The sequence below is a fragment of the Chaetodon trifascialis genome, chromosome 18 (assembly GCF_039877785.1).
Source record: "Chaetodon trifascialis isolate fChaTrf1 chromosome 18, fChaTrf1.hap1, whole genome shotgun sequence".
In the NCBI taxonomy this organism is placed as follows: Eukaryota; Metazoa; Chordata; class Actinopteri; order Chaetodontiformes; family Chaetodontidae; genus Chaetodon; species Chaetodon trifascialis.
In genome coordinates, this window is record NC_092073.1 from 18,162,737 (window position 1) to 18,181,737 (window position 19,001).

General features: G+C 44.4%; 3 protein-coding genes across 6 annotated transcripts in view; 1 reads left to right on the top strand and 2 right to left on the bottom strand.

Annotated features, from left to right (window-relative positions):
* The window catches only part of fam49bb (family with sequence similarity 49 member Bb), a 33,566-nt gene extending 31,703 nt beyond the window's left edge, over positions 1 to 1,863 (bottom strand). Inside the window, exon 1 of the mRNA XM_070986532.1 lies at positions 1,735 to 1,863. The gene's annotated coding sequence lies outside the window, so the exon portion shown is untranslated. The remainder of the gene's footprint in view (positions 1 to 1,734) is intronic.
* eef1a1l3 (eukaryotic translation elongation factor 1 alpha 1, like 3) lies at positions 1,440 to 4,923 on the top strand. Of its 2 annotated transcripts, none has more exons than XM_070986530.1 (8): positions 1,440 to 1,840; positions 2,697 to 2,884; positions 2,967 to 3,146; positions 3,217 to 3,513; positions 3,586 to 3,736; positions 3,957 to 4,213; positions 4,288 to 4,522; positions 4,605 to 4,923. In XM_070986530.1, the coding sequence occupies exons 2-8, from the start codon at positions 2,741 to 2,743 to the stop codon at positions 4,706 to 4,708; spliced, it is 1,368 nt and encodes a 455-aa protein (XP_070842631.1). In that variant the 5' UTR covers positions 1,440 to 1,840; positions 2,697 to 2,740; the 3' UTR covers positions 4,709 to 4,923. The 2 variants fall into 2 exon arrangements, with proteins under 2 accessions (XP_070842631.1, XP_070842632.1); XM_070986531.1 differs by having other exon boundaries at positions 1,716 to 1,832; positions 2,700 to 2,884.
* A 1,026-nt stretch (positions 4,924 to 5,949) lies between these two features.
* Positions 5,950 to 19,001, bottom strand: part of asap1b (ArfGAP with SH3 domain, ankyrin repeat and PH domain 1b) — a 53,471-nt gene continuing 40,419 nt past the window's right edge. Inside the window, exons 15-28 of one of the 3 annotated variants that reach the window (XM_070986451.1) lie at positions 18,100 to 18,233; positions 17,858 to 17,949; positions 17,584 to 17,770; positions 15,804 to 15,889; positions 14,911 to 15,026; positions 14,751 to 14,818; positions 14,088 to 14,195; positions 12,749 to 12,977; positions 9,902 to 10,063; positions 8,512 to 8,590; positions 8,309 to 8,373; positions 7,676 to 8,229; positions 7,457 to 7,579; positions 5,950 to 7,295 (exon numbers count right to left, since the gene is read on the bottom strand). In XM_070986451.1, the coding sequence (XP_070842552.1) occupies positions 7,221 to 7,295; positions 7,457 to 7,579; positions 7,676 to 8,229; positions 8,309 to 8,373; positions 8,512 to 8,590; positions 9,902 to 10,063; positions 12,749 to 12,977; positions 14,088 to 14,195; positions 14,751 to 14,818; positions 14,911 to 15,026; positions 15,804 to 15,889; positions 17,584 to 17,770; positions 17,858 to 17,949; positions 18,100 to 18,233 (2,078 nt within the window). In that variant the 3' untranslated portion in view covers positions 5,950 to 7,220. Of the gene's footprint in view, positions 7,296 to 7,456; positions 7,580 to 7,675; positions 8,230 to 8,308; positions 8,374 to 8,511; positions 8,591 to 9,901; positions 10,064 to 10,712; positions 10,782 to 12,748; positions 12,978 to 14,087; positions 14,196 to 14,750; positions 14,819 to 14,910; positions 15,027 to 15,803; positions 15,890 to 17,583; positions 17,771 to 17,857; positions 17,950 to 18,099; positions 18,234 to 19,001 lie in introns of all 3 variants that reach the window. The other 2 variants (XM_070986452.1, XM_070986453.1) reach the window with 2 other exon arrangements.

The following is a 19,001-nucleotide window of genomic DNA, read 5'->3' on the forward strand; positions in this document are numbered from 1 at the left end:
CCAGCTTTACTGACACAAGACAACGGTAAAGGTCCCAGTGTGCATCTCTGAACTCTGTCTTTTCACTTACACCTGAACGTTCTTCCTTCAAGCCATCTCTTAACAGTCTTGTCCTTCGTAACATGCCTAACGAGCCTCAGTCTGGGAAAACTGGCCCGATTAGCACAAGCAGAGGCCGTGAGACGTTTCAGGCTAATTCAACAGACGTTGCATCACAACCACAACAGAGCTGCACTTGCAATCAAATCCGGCTCTCTGGATGTTTCGCTTCCACTTTCAGGACCTACGAAGAGGCTGTGCGGAAAGCAAATCACATATATGTCCATGTTATGGTCGAGCTGTGCAGACAACTGATGCAAAGAGAGAACTTTAAACAGCCACTCAGTTACTTTCACATGAAGTAAGAGTGACAGGACCCCGCAGAGGAACAAAAATAAGTACTGTGCCACTAAAGTAAAACACATGTTCTTGAGTATTTCCATTTCATGCAACTTTTTACTCCATTTTGGAGGGAAATATCACACTTTTTGTGCCACTACATTTATTCGACAATCTTTAATGAGCATATAAAACCTGATGCATTACTCTACAGTAAACTACCCAACAGTATATTAAGCAGTTAGAATAGCTCCGGCCAGCAGAAACATTAAATTGCTGCTTGGATCAATAATAATAACTGCTGCTTGCATCAATAATAATAGCAGTATATTCTTTATTAGGGCTGCAACTAATGATCGTTTTAATTGCGGATTGTTCTGTGGATTATTTTCTCGAATTAATTGATGGGTTGCTTGGCTTATAAAATGTCAGAAAATGGTGAAACATGGATCAGTATGACACCCTCAAATATCTAATTTTGTCCACAAGCAAAAGATATTCAGTTTATTGCCATGGGGGAGTGAAGAAATGAGAAAATACGAAGCTGAATGGGAGAATTTTGACTTTTTTTTATTAATCAATTATCACAATACTTAGCAACTAATCCAGTAATTGTTGCAGCTCTATTTTGCCTTGAGCTTTTACCCCTGTAAGATTTGTGGGAGTATTTTTACGGCATGATATTACTACTTTTATTTAGGTAAATGACCTGAATACTTCCTCCACCACTGCCAGGACCACAGGTTGGAGTCCTGTGGCAAAAACCTTGAATCGAGCACTGATCAGCATGAAACAGACCAGCTAGCTCAAACCATATCTCAGCTGTCAGTGTGTGCATTTCCTTTAATGATGCACCGTTTGCTGCCTGTAAACGAGCAGTCTTAATCCGAGCTCTGCGGTTAGTTTGAAACGGTACAGATTACCTGGATCTCTGGTGTAGACGAGGGCAAACACAGCTGATAACCTGGCATTAGTGATATATGGGTCAAGCGTGTAACATCCAATGCCTGTGTCCAAATAAAGGAAGAATGTAGCTAGCAGTGTAGCCTCACGTCTACCTTGAGAAAGCTACCGTTGTTCTGAAAAGGGGAAGTTAACGGTGCTTCGAGTGCGTAACCTGATAAAAACAAACAAATATTATCCTCTTTTTGAATCTTAAACAAACTTGACGACACGCGGGTTTCATTTCGCCGGACACGTTTATGATTCATCGTTATTTTTTTTATTTTTCCACCCCCGAAGTACAAAATTTAACAGTAAAACAAGGCAGACTGAATGGCAACCGGTGGACGGTAAAGGCGGCTAGTTGAGGAGACAGTGAAAGGAGGGAAAAAGTGGTAATTTTCTCTCTTTTACCTTGATGCTCGTGGAGAAACACGGGAGTCGACGTCTGGATACCACGCTAGAAGCCAGCGGTGCGGGCTGAAAGGAGAAGAAAAGCGACTTGCCGTGCTGTTTCCGGGTTAGTTATCGAGCGTCATTGTGGTCGTCAGACAAGAGGGGAGTTCGGTTTGACCCTCATGTGAGCGCGGAGGGGGGGAGTTACACACCTTCCTTCTTTGAGTGAAGATAGACCCGCCCGGTCAGCAGGGACCCGCTCTTGTGTTTCAACAACGGCTTCCACCGGATTACCGCTGACCCGGCCTATTAAAATGTCTCACCGCGGTTTTAATTAGGATTTACAGTGGTTACAGGTCGTTTAGGTAGGCGGACGTTGAAGCGGCTGTCCAACGTTTTTTCACTCTGCCGAAGTGTCCTTGAGCAAGAAGCTGGTTAACATCTTCAATAAGCTGCAGGCGGCGCTAATGAGCCATCTGACCCACCACTTTGACCCCACAGAAGAAAAATGTAAACTAACGTGGCCGTTTTACCTGGTTACTGGATTACTGACTAGATTATATATGTTTGGGTATTAATGGAATTAGTGTAGGAAAAAAGGTTAAAGGGTTAAACATTAAATAAACAGGGGCTTTAATTAAGAAGTGGCTTCAAATTACAAACTTTCCCACACAAGTGGGTCATGTGAGGTTGAATGCCAATTAGGAGGATGTGTAGTCAGCACTTTATTTTGTAGGAGCCCCAAAAACCTTTTTACACATACTTATGATACAACAGGACAGTGTGTTTGCTCTTGTATCAAATATTCAGCAAGGTCCAGCTTTTACCAAACAGGCATCTGCCACACAATTAAGCTTAATTAAGCAGCACACCTGTCTTCAATTATGTGTCCGTGGAGCTTATAAAGTCAATCCAAGGCAGCAGGTCAGATCCATTTCATAAAAGAGTTTCTAAGTGTGAGTGTTGTTATTTCATCTCAGGAGTGTACAGTTAACTGTTTGATCAGCAAAACCCACCTTCAGCCATGGGAAAGGAGAAGCCTCATGTTAATTTGGTGATTATTGGGCATGTGGACAGTGGAAAGTCGACCACCACCGGCCACCTGGTTTACAAATGTGGCGGCATCGATCAGAGAAGACTAGAGAAGTTTGAGAAAGCTGCAGCGCAGGTGAGGAAGAACAACCTGTTTTGAAACACTTGACTTCAAAAAATGTTAAAATCTATTTGACTTATTTCGTTTGCTGTCACAGATGGGGAAGAGTTCCTTCAAGTTTGCCTGGGTGTTGGACAAGTTGAAGGCTGAGCGGGAGCGAGGCATCACCATCGATATCTCGCTGCTGAAATTTAACACTCAAAAATACACCATGACCATAATTGACGCTCCTGGCCACCGTGACTTCATTAAAAACATGATAACAGGGACTTCACAGGTAAGCGGTGCAGGAGTGAATCACTTTCTGGATGCTTTAGTTCCTTTGTTTTTCACATATGTCATTTCAGGCGGATGTTGCCCTGCTGGTGGTCTCTGCAGCTAAAGGGGAGTACGAGGCTGGTGTGTCCAGAAGCGGTCAGACCAGAGAGCACGCCTTGCTGGCCTACACTCTGGGTGTCAAGCAGATCATAGTCTGTGTGAACAAGATGGACCTGACTGAACCGCCTTACAACCAGAAACGCTTTGACGAGGTGGTGCAAGGCGTGAGCGGCTTCCTCAAGAAGATTGGTTACGACACAAAGAGCGTCCCCTTTGTTCCAATTTCTGGCTGGACTGGAGAGAACATGATCACAGCAACTCAGAAGGTAATGATTCAGAGGTTTTTAAAGTATCTAAGGCCATGCAACACCTTAAAACAAGTGATGCCTCCTCTGCAGATGCCCTGGTTCCAAGGCTGGAAAGCCAGAAGAAGGGAAGGGAATGCAAGTGGGAGAACTCTCCTAGAAGTCCTGGACTCCATTCACCCACCAGTGCGCAGCATCAACAGACCCCTACGATTACCGCTACAGGATGTCTACAAAATTGGAGGTTAGAAGTTGTGCTTAAAGTTGATTTTAATCACTAACTCATTGTTTTCATTGTTTTAAAGTTGTTTGCAAGCCTGTGAATAATTGACTCAATCAAGTAAATGAGGTACAGGTGTGCAGCAGAGGGATTAGAGAGGGAGCACAGTTGCAGTGCTTGTTGGCTGATAAGCTTGTATTTTAGTAACTGATGTTGACTCAGTGCTTTTGGTTCATCCTCTCAGGGGTTGGGACCGTTCCAGTGGGTAAGATTGAAACAGGCGTCCTGAAACCCGGCATGACCCTGATGTTCTCCCCTGCCAAGCTCACCGCTGAGGTGAAGTCCATTGAGATGCACCACCAGGGGCTGGAGACGGCTCTGCCCGGACACAATGTTGGCTTCAACATTAAGAACGTGGCTGTGAAGAACCTGCGGCGAGGGGACGTGGCCGGCAACGCCCAGCAGGATCCTCCATCAGACGTCAGGAGCTTTGAGGCTCAGGTTGGTTTAACTGAGTTGAGATTAAAAGTTGAAATTTGTTGCCTTCTTTTCTAAGGTGGTCTTCCTGTCTTCAGGTGATCATCCTGAACCACCCAGGGAAGGTGAAAGCGGGCTACTCTCCCGTCCTGGACTGCCACACCACCCATGTGACCTGTCGCTTTGCTGAGCTGAAGGAGAAGGTCGACCGCCGCACGGGCAAGAAACTGGAGGACCAGCCGCAGATGCTGATGTCTGGAGACGCTGCCACGGTCAAGCTGGTTCCCATCAAGCCCATGTGTGTGGAGAGCTTCTTCACATATCCTCCTTTGGGTACGTCATCAATCCACATGCACAAGAAATGTCTTCCATGTTGACTTCTGCAGAGTTTCAGTTAACTTTGTTGCATTTCCAGGACGCTTTGCAGCGCGAGACCTGAAGCAGACGGTCGCTGTGGGGGTCATCAAGTCTGTGGAGAAGGAACAAGGCTCCAAACTTAAAGCCCAAGTGTGTAAATAAGTTTGTTTACCAGTATTCTGGTATGATTGCTTTGAAGTTTTATTTAGTAAGATGTAATTTGTGTTGTGACACAAAGTATTTATGTTGTCTTCTGCGATTGTTCCTGTGTTTAATACTTAATCAAAAAGAAGCTGTAGAATTGGGTGATTAACTTTGGTTAAAATGTGAATTGAGAACAAATAAAAGAATTTGGAGAAGAGCTTTGTCTTAAATGTTAATGTATGGTTTGGAAATATTTAAATATGCCTTTGTTTGTTAAACCACTGCACAAAACTAGACTAATATGCAATTTGTGGGCCTTTTTTACAGGATATTTTGGGAGATCAACATACCTATAAAATCTAATGTAATTATGACAAGTAGCTAACTGGTTAGCTCGCAGGCAGGAAATGATAAACCTGGGTTACTTTTCTTGGATGTGGTTTCTTGGACAACTTGTTTTTAGACCTGTTGCTGTATGGGCTGAATAAACAAGATTAATAGTTGAGCTTTTAGATGAAAGCATGAAGTGGGTTTTGTCACAGTTAGACAGAGCTAGGCTAGCTGCCTGACCTGTTTCCAGTGTTTGTGCTAAGCTAATGGCTGCTGGTTGTAACCTTAGCTGACATTAAACAAATAGTGATTGAAAGTATTAGAATTTACTTAGTGTTAAGTAGAAAAACAAAGGCAAACTACTCATTACAAGTGAAAGTGTTGGCAGCAAAATCTTTGTATAGTATTAGAGGGAAATCTACTCATTATGCAGAGTGGCCCCTGTCAGTGTTACATTGATTTTGGACTGAATTCATGTAGTGTTGGGAAGACTAATCTGTAAATTGACTGTTTAGATGTTAAATCTTAATGTGAAAAGATCAGGTAACTATGGCTGTAAAATGAATGGACTAAAAAGTACAATATTTCCTTTTAACATGTAGTGCGGGGATATAAAATTACCTCAATTGTAAATTAAGTAAATATAGTTGATTAGAGTCCATCACTGCTTTGCCTTGGTTATATTCCACTGAGTGGCATTAATCTTTGAAATATTTCTCCTTCAGAATGCAAATAAGCACATTTCCTCAAGCGTCTGTTATTCCTTTATCTGGACTTTAACGGTACTTTCAATAAGCTGCTTAGAAATGCCTTTTCCCTCTCAGACCACAGATTTTGAAATCCCAAGTGGAGGCACAAACAGGTCTGGAAACCACACGTCGTAATGGCTACGAAGCAAAAAAAAAAAAAAAAAAGCAGAGTCACTGAGCTGAAGTACAGCACTTTTAATGATACAATGGGTTGATGGGTTTGTTCCTTAACATGGGAAGAACTGCAAGTCAGTGAGGACTGGGTGAAAATACATTTGGCTCTCCAGCCTTTTACAAAGTCCACTTCTAAAAGACATCTCTGGCTCACAGGCAAACCTGGAAAAAAATGCACTGAATCCAGTAACATGGAATGATATTACATGACTCAAACTTAAAAATTTCAAGCTCATGAGGTTTTACAAGACACTGAATTGTGAACACAGGTTAATGTGAAACTTCTAGCCTGTCAGAAAATCAAGTTATTGCTAAGATGTCCTCTTGAGTTTCCCGCACTTGTCATTAATAGTGGCTTTAACAACAGGATACCCTTTAGCGTAGTCCTGCTTGATTAATAGTGGCTCTTCAAACCCTGAGGTGAGCGTCTTTGAATGCAGCACTCCACTCAATTCCAGTCATTGTTACACCATGCACAGAAATGGTCAAAGGACTGTGGAGATGGCGTCGAGTTCACACACAGAGCATACATACAGTGAACAGTGTAACAAGGAGTAAATTAGTGACCTACAGTGAACCACAGGCTTTGATATTCCACCACACAGTAGCAGCAGGTTTCTATACTGTAAAACAACCATAATACGTGTACACACAAAGCAAGCAAGAACAAGGAGTACATTTAATGGAATTCTTTTCGTCTCGGGAAGATCAGTGGGAGACTCCTGCCTCTTCAGTCAATTATGGTGGTAAACAGGGATGCAAGACACAAATAGTGACATGACCTATTTCACATTCCACTTCTTGTTTGTCCATTTTCCAGAAATATAAGCTGATAATTACTCGAGGGCCGGTAAAATTAATACAGATAAAATTCAAACTCTACCGCCCTGATGCTTAATCTGACAGGTAGAGAGAGCAATGGTACATGTTTTGTACAATAAAACATGTATATACACTCACACACAAATATATATATTTACATACATATATACACAGTAACAGCATAAACATAGACTTTAGGTAAGTGCTAGGGTTTTGAGAGTGGCTTGGTCACAGCCGTGCTATAGGGTTAAGATAATACTGGTAAAGGAAGAATACACACATTCTTTGTACAGCATGGATGAGGCATCCATGGCTCCATGAGCCTTCTTGGGTTTCTCCTTCGGTGTTTTTTTTTTTTTTCTTTAGGACACTTGTCGTGTGACAAGGGGTGTTATGATAGCTATTTACAGGACCTCCCAGTCCAGGGAGAGGTGTAGTGCAAGTCTTTCTGGCTGTCAGTCACTCAGGATGTGCACAAAAGACATGGGGAACACCCCTTTTCTTTCCGGATCTCCTTCAATGTGCCCGATCTGCAAGCGTAAAGGGTAAAGAGAGCGCGTGAGGATAAAGAGCATAATGTGGCATTGAGCGTTAGCCAGTGTTTTTGTGCATCTGAGCTGGTTCAGGAATGTGGATTCTTGGCAATGAAAAGGTAGAGAGCTGTAGAGCGTAGCACTGAAACTGGACTCACCCACCACTCCTGGTCCTCTTCTCCTGTAACTATGATCACCTCTCCTTCAACGAAAGTCAGCTCGTCATCATTGTCGGCCTGGCAGTCGTAGATCGTCTTCACCCGGCGGGCTTTGCTCTTCCCCTGGACATACAAACAGCAAAAGTCAGTTCACAAAAACTATTTGATCAGCTGGTTTACACTTCCCTTTAGCTCAGAATGTGCAAAGCGTGTTCATACCGTGTTGATCTTCCTCGGGAGGGGCACTGGTGTCTCTGTGGTCCCTGCTGGAGTCCCATTGGTGTCTTCAGCAGCTTGCTGGGAGGGGGTCGCTATATTTGCTTGCTGATTGGGTGACGGTGAGTCTTGAGGCTGTGGCTGCGGTTGAGGCTGCGGTTGAGTCTGAGGTGGAGGCGGAGGTTGCGTTTGAGGCCTTTGCACCGTCTCCCCGGGAGGCGGTCTGGGAGCGGACTCGGCCGTTCCAGGTTTGGGGGGGATGTCTGCGAGGTGAGGCTTGGGAGGCAGGTCTTTGAGCTGGGGTTTGGGCGGGAGGTCTCCCAGCTGAGGTTTAGGAGGGAGGTCGGAGAGCTGCGGCTTCGGGGGAAGTTCTCCGGGTTTAGGAGGAAGTTCAGACGGCTGCGGTTTGGGGGGCAGGTCTCCCAGCTGAGGCCTGTCCGCCAGAGGAGCCTTCTGTGGAGTGTCGGTCGCCGGCGGTGACTTCTGGAAGACCTCTGGAGGATGGCCGGCCTTATCCATAGACGGGTGGTGTATGGTGTCAATCTTCCGCAATGCCACTGGAGAGAGCAGCATCCAGTCAATTAAAAACCTCTTCAATTCAACCTAACATGCTAATGAAAACTGGGCAGACTTTACCTTTCTGAGGTAGTTTGGGAAGAACCCTTGGACCAAGTGTGGACTTTGTGTTGCTTGAAGTAGTGCTGAGAAAAGATTTTCACAGGAGGTTAAGTGAAAAACAGAATCTAAGAGCTGGAACACATTTTATTATCATGAGTGAAGCGGTACATTTGAAGCGGATTCAAGCTTCAAATCTCGCTCCAGTTTCCATGTTTTGGTACCTTTGCTGCTGAGGAATTCCTTCAAACTTGTTAGAAACCGGAGACATCTTGCTGACAGGAGGAGGGGTGGAGTCACTTCCTACAATATTGACATTGATGACGACAAAGAGATTATTCCACACCACAACAGAGCGCCAACCGAGGGATTAATTTGATATAAATGTGGAAGTAAATTAACATGCTGTGATGGTTAAAAAAACAATGAGGGAGGCGTCATCTGGCTGAGCTTTCCATGAGCCCGCGTAGTTTGGAAACTGAGGTTGTGCAATCAAGTGTCAGCTTTTAATTAGCGGCTGGGTGTTACTGAGTGTGTGACAGAATGCACAAAACACCACAGAGGACAAACGATAAAAGTGGAATAACAGTAAAAATATCCCCATTGTACACAGAGGATGACTGAGGTGTGTCTCCTTTTGTCTCCAAGTGCTGCTTACAGGATAACTTTTCTTTTCGGAGTGGATCAGCCAGAGTTAAACAAATGAATGCTTTCATTTCTGAGAGTTTTTCTCACTAACTGAAACAAACTCATGGATGTCTCCTGGTGCAGTCTGAAAGTACGCTGATCTTAATTTATGGATCTCAGTTGGATGAATAGTTTCGCAAAATACAGCCTTCCTGATGGTGCATTCATGACATGTTGAAAGTGCCGTAATTATCGGTTTCTGACTTGTAGAAGGTGATCATTAACATATAAATGTGATGATGAGGAAATGAAACCAAAACATAAATGATATAGTGCTTTGACATCAATGCACAGTGTATTTAACCCTCACATGACCAGACTGAGATTTCAGAGGGCGTGAAGTCATAAACATGAAAAATATTGAAAGCTTATTTTAAAGATGTTTAAACTGCTGTTTAGTTAAAACAGCCGTTCATCTCTACATAAAGTTTAACTGCATACAGTATGAGAGGAGCTGCACTCATACCAACAACTGACAACCAGTTAGCTGATCGACAGAAAATTAATCAGCAACTATTTTGATGTTTTGAAGCAAAAAAGTTCTTTAGTTTATCTTCAAACTGCACACAGAGATGTAAAGAGGCATCCACTGGTCTGAACAGCTGAATTAAAAACCCTCGCACTCCTTCGACATCTCTAAACATCTGAACATGAAAATTCTTTCTTAACCTTCAGAGCATCTGATCAATTAGCCTCAACTCAACGTCCTCTTACACGCTTCTTCTGGACCTCTAAGCTGCATCTCTCAGAGGAAAAAGCTAGCAAGTGGACCTTGAGTTGAGATTATGTTTTCAAAATCTCCAAACAGGTTTGTCTATTTTCGTGCGGGACTATTACAACAACCCTGCAATTTTGGACAATCATGATATTCAAGCCTCAGACTGGAGTCACCAGGCCTGCAGTTAACTCGTGTGCTTTGCGTCTCACCCCCAGTTAAGCCCCCTTTACTGTGTGGACTGTGAGAGAGCGGGCTGGGTGGGTCAGACAGGGTGCGTTTGTGTCCAGGAGGTGGGGGCGGAGGCCTCTTCTTGGACAGGGTGGAGCTGCCTCCTGGTGTGAGTGTAGAGGGAGGGCCAGATGGGGGAGGAGCTGGAGGAGCGATACATAAAACACATGAGGTGATGAGGCCCGAAAAAAAAAAAAGTCATTCTGTTAACCCCAAAACCCCGAGAAGGTAGAGGAGAGGATGACGTAGCATGGAGAGGAGAGGAGGAGCTGAGATGTGGGAAAGGTGTGTTTCTGCTCTCAGGAAAACGTCTTTGCAGGACAAACGAGGAGATACATCAAGTAAAACACGATACTGTCTGAACAAATATATCACAGAAACATCTGGACGGGACATCACGATTTGGGGTGTGGGCACATTTCTGACGTGTCTACTCAGTGAATGTGTTTAGGAATATGCCTTGTTGTGTCTACTGGGACTACAAAGGACTCACTGGTCGCTAACATAGAGAAGAGTAGGGCGAAAGCAGCTAATAGAGAGCTCAGCCAGAGAGGAATCAGCTGTGGTTAAAGGTTACAGCTCAAGGATGGCGGGACATGATTCCAGCAAGATAAAAAATTCATGCAGGCAAGAAATATTTAACCTGCTTTGCCCACACGGTCCCATTGTTCATTTAAACAAACGCACCACCACCCTGTCAATCTGAGCTGTAAGGGAAGAAACAACTGAGGGATAACTGTGTAAGGGGCACACAGCCGAGTAAGGGGGAGAACATAAAAACAGGATATTCACTGATGTATGGTCGAGTGCCAGCCAGTGTGGCGTAGTGCGAATGAGAGCCAAGGAATGCCAAGTGTGGAGCTGAAAGAATAGAGAAACAAAAAAAGAGAAAGAAAAGAGAGCGAGATGAGGAGTGTGGGAGAGAATCTGCAGTATGTCAGTCTCAAAAAAAGAGCTGCTCCCACACATTGTAAAATAACAAGATGAAATCTTATCAGTGGCAAGCAAAGACAAAGAAAGAAAAAAAAAGAAGAAGAAGAAGAGGAAAAATGGCGCGGAAGCTCTTCAGCACCCACTGAGAGAGCGCTGCGCTGCTAATCTGGAGCCTCTGAGGAGCTAGCATGTTATTCTGTGTACAGTATGTATGTCATTTAGCCTCTCACTCGGGCTTTTCATCTTATTTTTGCATAAATCAAACTTCAAAATTTTCACTTGTTTCCAGTGCTATCGTAATTATTTGAGGAAGAAATAAAAGCTCCAGAGATCATTCACAAGTGTTCTCAAGTTAGAACTTTTTTAAGGCCCTAAACTCAGGAGTTCCTGTTTTCCTTAGTTTCAGGAAAATGGCTAATAGACTGTTGGCTGAACCCATCTACGAGATACTAGCTGTCACAATTTTGCATTTCTCCACACACTGAAGCAGTGAGTAGCTGGGTGGTGTTTTTTTTCCTTTTTAGCCTTCCCAAAGTAAAAAATACAACAGCAAAACTTATTAAACAGTGTGTTTACTGACTCAAATGCAAGCTGCTAACATCAGCCTGTCCAGCTAACCTCCTCAATACCTGCAGCAGTAAGTGCGTTACTTCTAAAGCCAATCTGAATTTCTGCAGGACTTAAAAAATAAGGCCTGTTCAGGAGCTGCACAGCCACTGTGTGTGTGTTATTTCAGAGTTTAGGCTAACACTGATGGTTCTACCCCGCTGCTTCTTTGGTTTGTCCTCGTGTTGTTCAGCTATGTTTTCCTACAGTGAGCGCTGACATGTTAGCATTTTAATGAGTTTCATTATTTCATATACATCATATACTGTAGCATAATATGAGGACTAAGAAGCTCTTTCCTGCAATATTCTCCAACTATAACGATGCTGACTTAGCATTCTAAGTATTACAGGGTTCTCAGCTAAAAGCATTGAACTTCAGTAGCATGCTTACAGTGGATAAAATCAGCTGACAAAATCAACAGTTTTCAGCTGGAAATGAGAAGCCACGTGTGAGAACAGAGAGCTTGACAGGTGCAGCGGCAGGGTCGAGTGAAATGTGTTAATTAGCACTGGAAACGTGAAATTTCACACCTCTTGTTTTAGAAAAATAAGATTGAAATGCTCAATAATGGATTAAAATGACTTGTTGAGATGGATGTTTTGCATTGTAAGCTTTTTGCAATGTTTTCAGCCATGTACTAAAGCTGTGAGTGTTAGTGCTTTACACCCCTCCACAGAGGGAGGAGTGTTATTTTTAATTCTAATACTGCAGAGACAGCACGCCCACAGTATACTGTGTGTATATTGTGTCGAGGCTTATGATGAAGCCTGTATCCAGCTTTCCTCTCACACGCCTGACTAACCATCGCCGCCGTGCCCTCTCCTGCGGCCATGTTTTCCTGGGGGTTTACTGTGTAAGCAGTCCTAATGACACCTGCATCCCGCCCTCTGATCTGTTGACAAGTTACATTCCACTGCAGGGTGTATTAATGAGCGTGTGTGTGTGTGGACTGACTGACAGCGCAAAGAAGAAACTTTCCAGAAAAGTGATTACGGAGCATTCCTCTGCACCTAATCCTGTCCTGAGTACAATAAAACATTAACAGACAGAATGAAGTACAGTTTCAAAGACTACCTTCGCTCTGCAGTAATCAGACACAGCACAGCATACAGAAAACCTTCAGATCATTTGCATTACAGCCTGACATTTGCAAAAGAGGTACGAGCAGAACATAATCTCCTGAGTTTACTGACTGTCATTGGTTGTAAGTTAGAGGTGATTAAAACTGAGGATGCTGTCTGAAAATGGATGCAGGCTCAGAAGCGCTCGGAGCAGGCAGGTCTGACCTTTGCCCTGGTTCCTGGGTGGCAGCGGCGGGCCGTCGGCCACGGGGGAGGAGGTGAGGTCGGTGGAGGCGCTGTACATCTGGTTGGTGAAGGCGCTGTAGGACAGACGCTGCTGTTTGTCCCTTTGGCTGATGAAGCCCGGCAGGGAGAGCTTGTCGTGGGGGGACAGGCTGGAGGAGTGGCAGAAGCTCTGAGGCCTCGGGGAGCGGTCCTTCTTGATGGGACTGGGCTGGAGAGGGACGTAAGACAGCGGAGACAGAGCCGACATCAGACTAGGAATAAGACACTGCTCTTTCATTAGGCAGAAGAATATTTCAGGAAACACATTTGGTCTTATCTACTTAGCCGTTCAACCCTTTTCCCCATCTTCATGCTAAGCTAAGCTAACCAGCTCCTGGCTGTCCCTAATGAAAGTGCCATCAATCTCCTCATCTAACTCAGCACAAGAGCGAATAAAACTGTTTCCACAATGTCAAATCATTCCATCAGATGGCTGAAAATCCACTCTTGGATGCTCTTGCACTGTGTGTGACGTGTTGTGTGTTAAGAACCCAGCAGGCACAGATCTGGTGAAATGCAGGCCAGAAGATTTCTAAGTTAAAAAATTTGGTTGAAAAGTGGAAGTTTTTAAGACATCTAGATTAAATAAAACTATTGTTTTAACAGCATTTCACTGAATTTTTAAACATGTAGTTGAGACCTGCTATGTATTAAATTACAGCCATTAAAATATCATAAAAAACCTTCATGTCCAGACAACTGCTGATTTGCATATCTGCTTACTAGCGAGCATTACTTTCTAGTGAACCCATCTCCCCTCGACTTGCCTCATTTACTACCTAATGCACCATTTTCCAGGCTGCTTTGCACTGTGGTGCACTGAAGCTGCTGGAGGTAGAATGAATTGGTAGGTCTCTCCTGTCTGTGTGAATGCTGTGCTGCCTCTGCGGCGTTCAGGGCCCTGTCCTGCTTCCAGGTCTCCATGGCGGAGAGGAGGCTCAGGTCTCATTTGGAGACACCTGGAGATGCTCCTTCTGGATCCACATATATTTTATAACCTACATGTGTTAGAAATTTTCTCATTTTAATCTGTATTTATGATGATTTTGTTGGCGTGCTCTGTTTGTGTGACATGGGGGAGTTTTTCTTCACCCGAATCGAGGGTCTATGGACAGAGGGCGTCGTACGCTGTGCAGACTGTAAAGCCCTCAGAGGTTACAGAATCTCCACAGAAACACTGCTCGGTCATATCTGAACATCAGACTGACTCATACGCAGTTTTTCATCACCGGTGTCAGCAGCACTGACTGGGGTGTGTCAAAAACCCGACTGTTCAAACCTTATCGTCGAGGTCGTCGTCGCTCTCGTCCATCTCCTCCAGTCTGAGGCTCCACTCGTACTCCACGTGGATGTGAGGGTTGAACTTCCCCTCTGCAGCCTGCACAAGCTGAAACACACACACACACAAGCGCATACGGCAGTTACACACATGGAAAACAGCTACGATCCCTTTCCAGTATTATAAAATAAAATGGAAAACAGCAACAGGATAAAGAAGTTACATGAAAATTAGCAGCAAATATAATTAGATACAAAACTCCATAAACAAGACAGAGTGAACTATAAAGGAGGGAGAATTGGAAATTTTAACTTGATGATACATTTATGTATTAGAGATTTTACACTGCATTTAAAATGGCTGTTTTTTTGTCTGCAGGCTCACTTTAGCATTAATAATGAACATACATCAACAATTATTTCCACTCTGTTGTCACGGTCTGCCCGAGGCTGGAGACAGACCTTTGACTGCCATCTAGTGTTCTGACTAATCTGCCCAATAACTGGTCAACACATGTTTAATCAACCACAACCTATGCTCCACAACCTTCTCTTCATGTTGTCCCATTAGCTGTATGTATGTTTTGGGATTTAGTCTTTTTGTTAGACTATTAAAATCCACTGTGATGTCCAGAAAGCACCAGGTGGGCGGTCCAGCACTTACTGCCTCCTCACACTGAGTGTTCCTCAGTCGCCTGGCAACATCCAGCGCCGTCTCTCCATTCTGATTGGCTGAAGGGAGCGGAGGGATAATCAACAGTTAGAGCGTGAGACGTGCGCACAGATGACTTCGACGAGAGGATGAGCCTCGACGTGTGACTCACCGATATCAGTCGCCGGCTTGCCCCTCAGGAGTAACTTGAGGCACTCGGGCTTCTCGTACATGCAGCAGTAATGCAGGGCAGTGTTCCCCCACTCCGTCTGCTTATCCAGGTTACCGCTGGGAGGAAGCACACAAACACACACGCCGTCAGCACACAGGTCACAAGCCCGAGGGTGTTTTCCACAGTCCTGCAGCTTCAGGTTAATGTGTTATTACCCAGGATTTTGTGACTTCACATGAGAGAAAAGCAGGGCTGGAAAGGCATTTTTTTAAAATCCAGAGATATGTTTTCCCTTAATAGTCCGCAGTGAGCAATTAAATCAGTCATGAGATCAGCAAAATGTGGATCTGGGTAATGAGATTAGCTGTGCAAAACCGACTTCATGCTACGCTGTTACAGCAGGTAAATCATCCGCTTTCAGATCTCTTTGAGCTCCCAGAAAGGGCAGGAGAAATATTTTAAATGGCGATGACACAGTATGAGCACAGCGATTAATTAAAGAGACGGCCCCGCTTGTTTCTGTGGAGGCTGTGTGCAGTTGGAGCAGTGGTGGGTAAACAATTGAAAAGAGAGGAATAAATTAAGGCAGGGAAGAAAAGTGCTTGACCCATTTCTGTTTGCCTTGTGGGAATGTGAGCTGAGCAGCGCTGAGCTTTCCTCCGCACTTCTGCTGCTTTACTACAGACTGGAGCGCAGGACGAGGAAGACTCTCAGCAGACAGATCAAATCTGACGCCGAGTGTTTCCACAAAACTGCTGTTTACTACATCATTTTTCCCAAAACCGGCGCTGTGCTTTCAGAAATGTTCCCAGCTGTTTAACCTGCGTGACAAGCCAAAGCCGATCCACAGACCTCCCCGCCACCCTGGATGAAAACGACTCTTTAAAATGTACCTGTTCTGCACGAGGAAGTCCACTAAGTGCAGCGAGGTCTGGTCAGCAGTCCGTACAGAGTAGTGCAGTGCTGTCTCTCCGGCTTCCTGTAGGGGGCCATCAAACACAGCAAAGACACGGCGTGAGACAATCTTGGGCAGCATCCATTCTGTATTCTCTCCCTCTCTGTGTCTCTTTCAGCATTTAAACAAGCCGCAGTAAACAAAATGGCTCCTAAAAATAACATTTCAGCGGGCACGAAGCCGGGATTTGTTCATTTTTTTGCCCAGTCTTGTAGTAATTTCATCCGTCTGTGATTTAAAGCGAGATCTGGATGTTATTTCTTTAAAGATGGATTTAAAAGATGAAATACAAGGTGGAATGTATGTGCTGTACATTTGGTGGCATCTATAGGGTAGAGTGAGGGCTGCATCCCTGTCGTGCTGCCTGGGTTTGGGAGGAGGGGATGTCACTGTGCTGTCTGCAGCCATTCAGATGTACTGACAACAGCAGATTAGATATCTGTGAGTCAGACTTCAGAGCGCGCACCGCAGCAGCAGCTCCCTCTGTCACCAGCTGATATCCTCTTTTATTCCTCTGCTGCGGCGCACACTTAATTTTTCATTAGAGAACCACCGTGTCTGCGCTGACCCATTTATGTCAGATTAAGTCCGATCACCCATGTTGTTTACCGTACAGCATCTTCAGCATCTACCGCTTGTTGTTGAGCTTTTATATGTGCCTAAAGCAGCGGTGCAAACAAACAAAGGGGAAAGCGCAGAATAAAAAGCAGAGACGTGAGCTACGCCGCCGCAGAGGTCGTCATCTGCGTGAACGCGAACTCAAAACGGGACGCGGCCCTGGCCTTCGCTGTGATGGAGGCTGCTGGACATCACCACCTGCTGGTGAAGACATCCACATGACTCAAACTGTTACACCCATTTCCACCCGCCAAATAACTCGCCAACTGGTGGAAACGTGTCAGCGCTGCACCTCCTGACTCGCCCACAGTAGAGGAAGGGACAGATTTAGTTAATGAAGTAAACATAAAAATTTACTTTAAAATTAAAGTTATGGTCATAATGGGCTTCTGATGTAAGATAGTCACAGCCATACTTTATGGATTTAACATTTTTTTTAATATTCTGTTATAAAAGTTATTTAATTTACATCCTTGTTATGATAGAGCCGTTTTCAGAATATAAATATTTCTGTAATTTTAATAGGATGCATGAGAGAGATGCAAGACAATGAGAAGGGAAGGGCTTAAAGTCATGCTGCTCATTTATTGAACACTTCTAACGCTCTCTGCAACTGCAGGACTATTTCCTTGTACTTGCAGGCGTACGCCTCACATGAGGATGAACCACTGCAGCAGACTGTGCAGAGCTCTGAGGGGGATATTTGTAGGATTTATAATAAATGAGATCATGGTGTGTGATAGAAATATACTGCAGCGTGACAATAATCCACAGACGGTTTCCACCGGGAAACATCCAACGAAAACTGTTGCTTCTGATTCATTTTTAAAGCAACTGTGATTCATATTTTTACAATAACAACGTATCAAAGGACAACGGATGATGAACCTGCAGTGAATTTACTTTTCTACTTGTCTGCCGGAGGTATTAAGTGAGGTAATGCAGCTCATTGTTAACAGCCTGGCAGCAGCTTCACTGTTTGGGTTCGCTGTCGCCGCTCTCAAAGCAGCAGCTGTTTTTCAGTGACAAAGCTCTAAAAACTCACCGTACACGACTTGAATCTGACCGTTTAAGCTTGTGCTTGTGCGGTATGGACTCACCGGCCCCACCTCTGGGAGCGGCTCCATCAGTTCCACCCCCTCTGCGTAGACCTGGATGAGGGCCAGCAGATCCCTGGACTGAACCGCCTCAAACAGCTCGATCATTTTAGCTGCCGCAGATGTGCAAGTCTTCCTCGCATACTTGTGGTCCACATATTTAGCGTTGATGAACTCCTTCCTCACCGTCCTGTGCAGGAGAAGGGGAATCCAGTCAGCTGTTTGGACATTGGATGAATCTAGCTTTCAGACGGCCTTTGACTCTGAGAGTACTCACATGTCACTGGATGGAGTGGGCTTTGGTGAAGGGGAAGAAAGGTTTCCCTCCATGATCTCATTGAAACTACTGTTCCCTACATTCTTGGCCAGCTGGAGGAGAAAGAAGAAAAAGTCAGCATCATGCACCTGCTGCTGCCCTCTCTGCTCTTTCATCATTTCTAATATTTCACCAGAGATGAAAATAGCTGCCTCAAAAACACTATTTATTCACCAGCATGTGGCACCGTTTCTCTGACTCACCAAGAGTTCTGAGGTTCCTAGCTTGTCGAGCTCCATGGACTGGATGCGGGAGATGTGGACCCCCATCTCTCGGTGGATGCCAGAGCACTCGATGCAGGTCAGGATCCCCAGATTGGTGGACAGCCACTTAGGATCTAGAAACACAGATAATATGAGAAAATTTGTGTTAATGTTGACACAGTTTCTATGGAGTCTATGGTTGCTGGTGTGCTCATGAGTCGACGGATAGATGTGAAGGTCCAGTAAAGCTGCTCTCTTTGATTTATGTTGCACCAGGTAACACTGAAAACCCCAAATTAAGAAGTACAGTAATGCCAGAAAACATGCAAATATCAGTAAAAGTCAACTCAAGTCCTTCCATTTGACTTAGATGTCATGCAATCATGAATACAGTCCGCTATCAAAAAAGGCAAAAAAAAGCAGCTTAAAAAGCAGGAGATCTTTCGCAGCATCAGTCCTGCTCTTCACTGAAAATATGTTTTGTGCAGCTGCACTGTATTCTAGTCATGAAGGCGGCTGTCGGTGGAGAAATTGGTTCCTCAGCGTCCCTACATTTGATTTATTCCTGTATGATTGTAGAACCAGGGAGAAAAATGGTGAGCATTGACAGATGCTATAAATCTTGTGAGGCACTAACACCAAAACCACTGACACCTATGTTTAAAGATAGTTTACGGCACATTTTTTGATATAAAACTCCTTTATACGTGCGCTGTGGCAATCTACACGGGATGTAACACTTCATGTTGTAGCTGCTTTTCTCAGTGGATATATGCAGCAGTGCATGAATCACACAACAGATTTTCATTTATGCCAGCAGGACGGATCTATGGCCTCTCTGGAGGCACTTTTACAATGATTTCACCTGATAAAAACATGATTTCAGCTGTGAGACCGTGAGT

Coding starts and splice junctions, on each gene's coding strand:
- eef1a1l3 (XM_070986530.1), top strand. CDS start 2,741: ATGGGAAAGGAGAAGCCTCATGTTAATTTGGTGATTATTGGGCATGTG. Junction 2,885..2,966: donor TTGAGAAAGCTGCAGCGCAG/GTGAGGAAGAAC, acceptor TTGCTGTCACAG/ATGGGGAAGAGTTCCTTCAA. Junction 3,737..3,956: donor GGATGTCTACAAAATTGGAG/GTTAGAAGTTGT, acceptor TCATCCTCTCAG/GGGTTGGGACCGTTCCAGTG.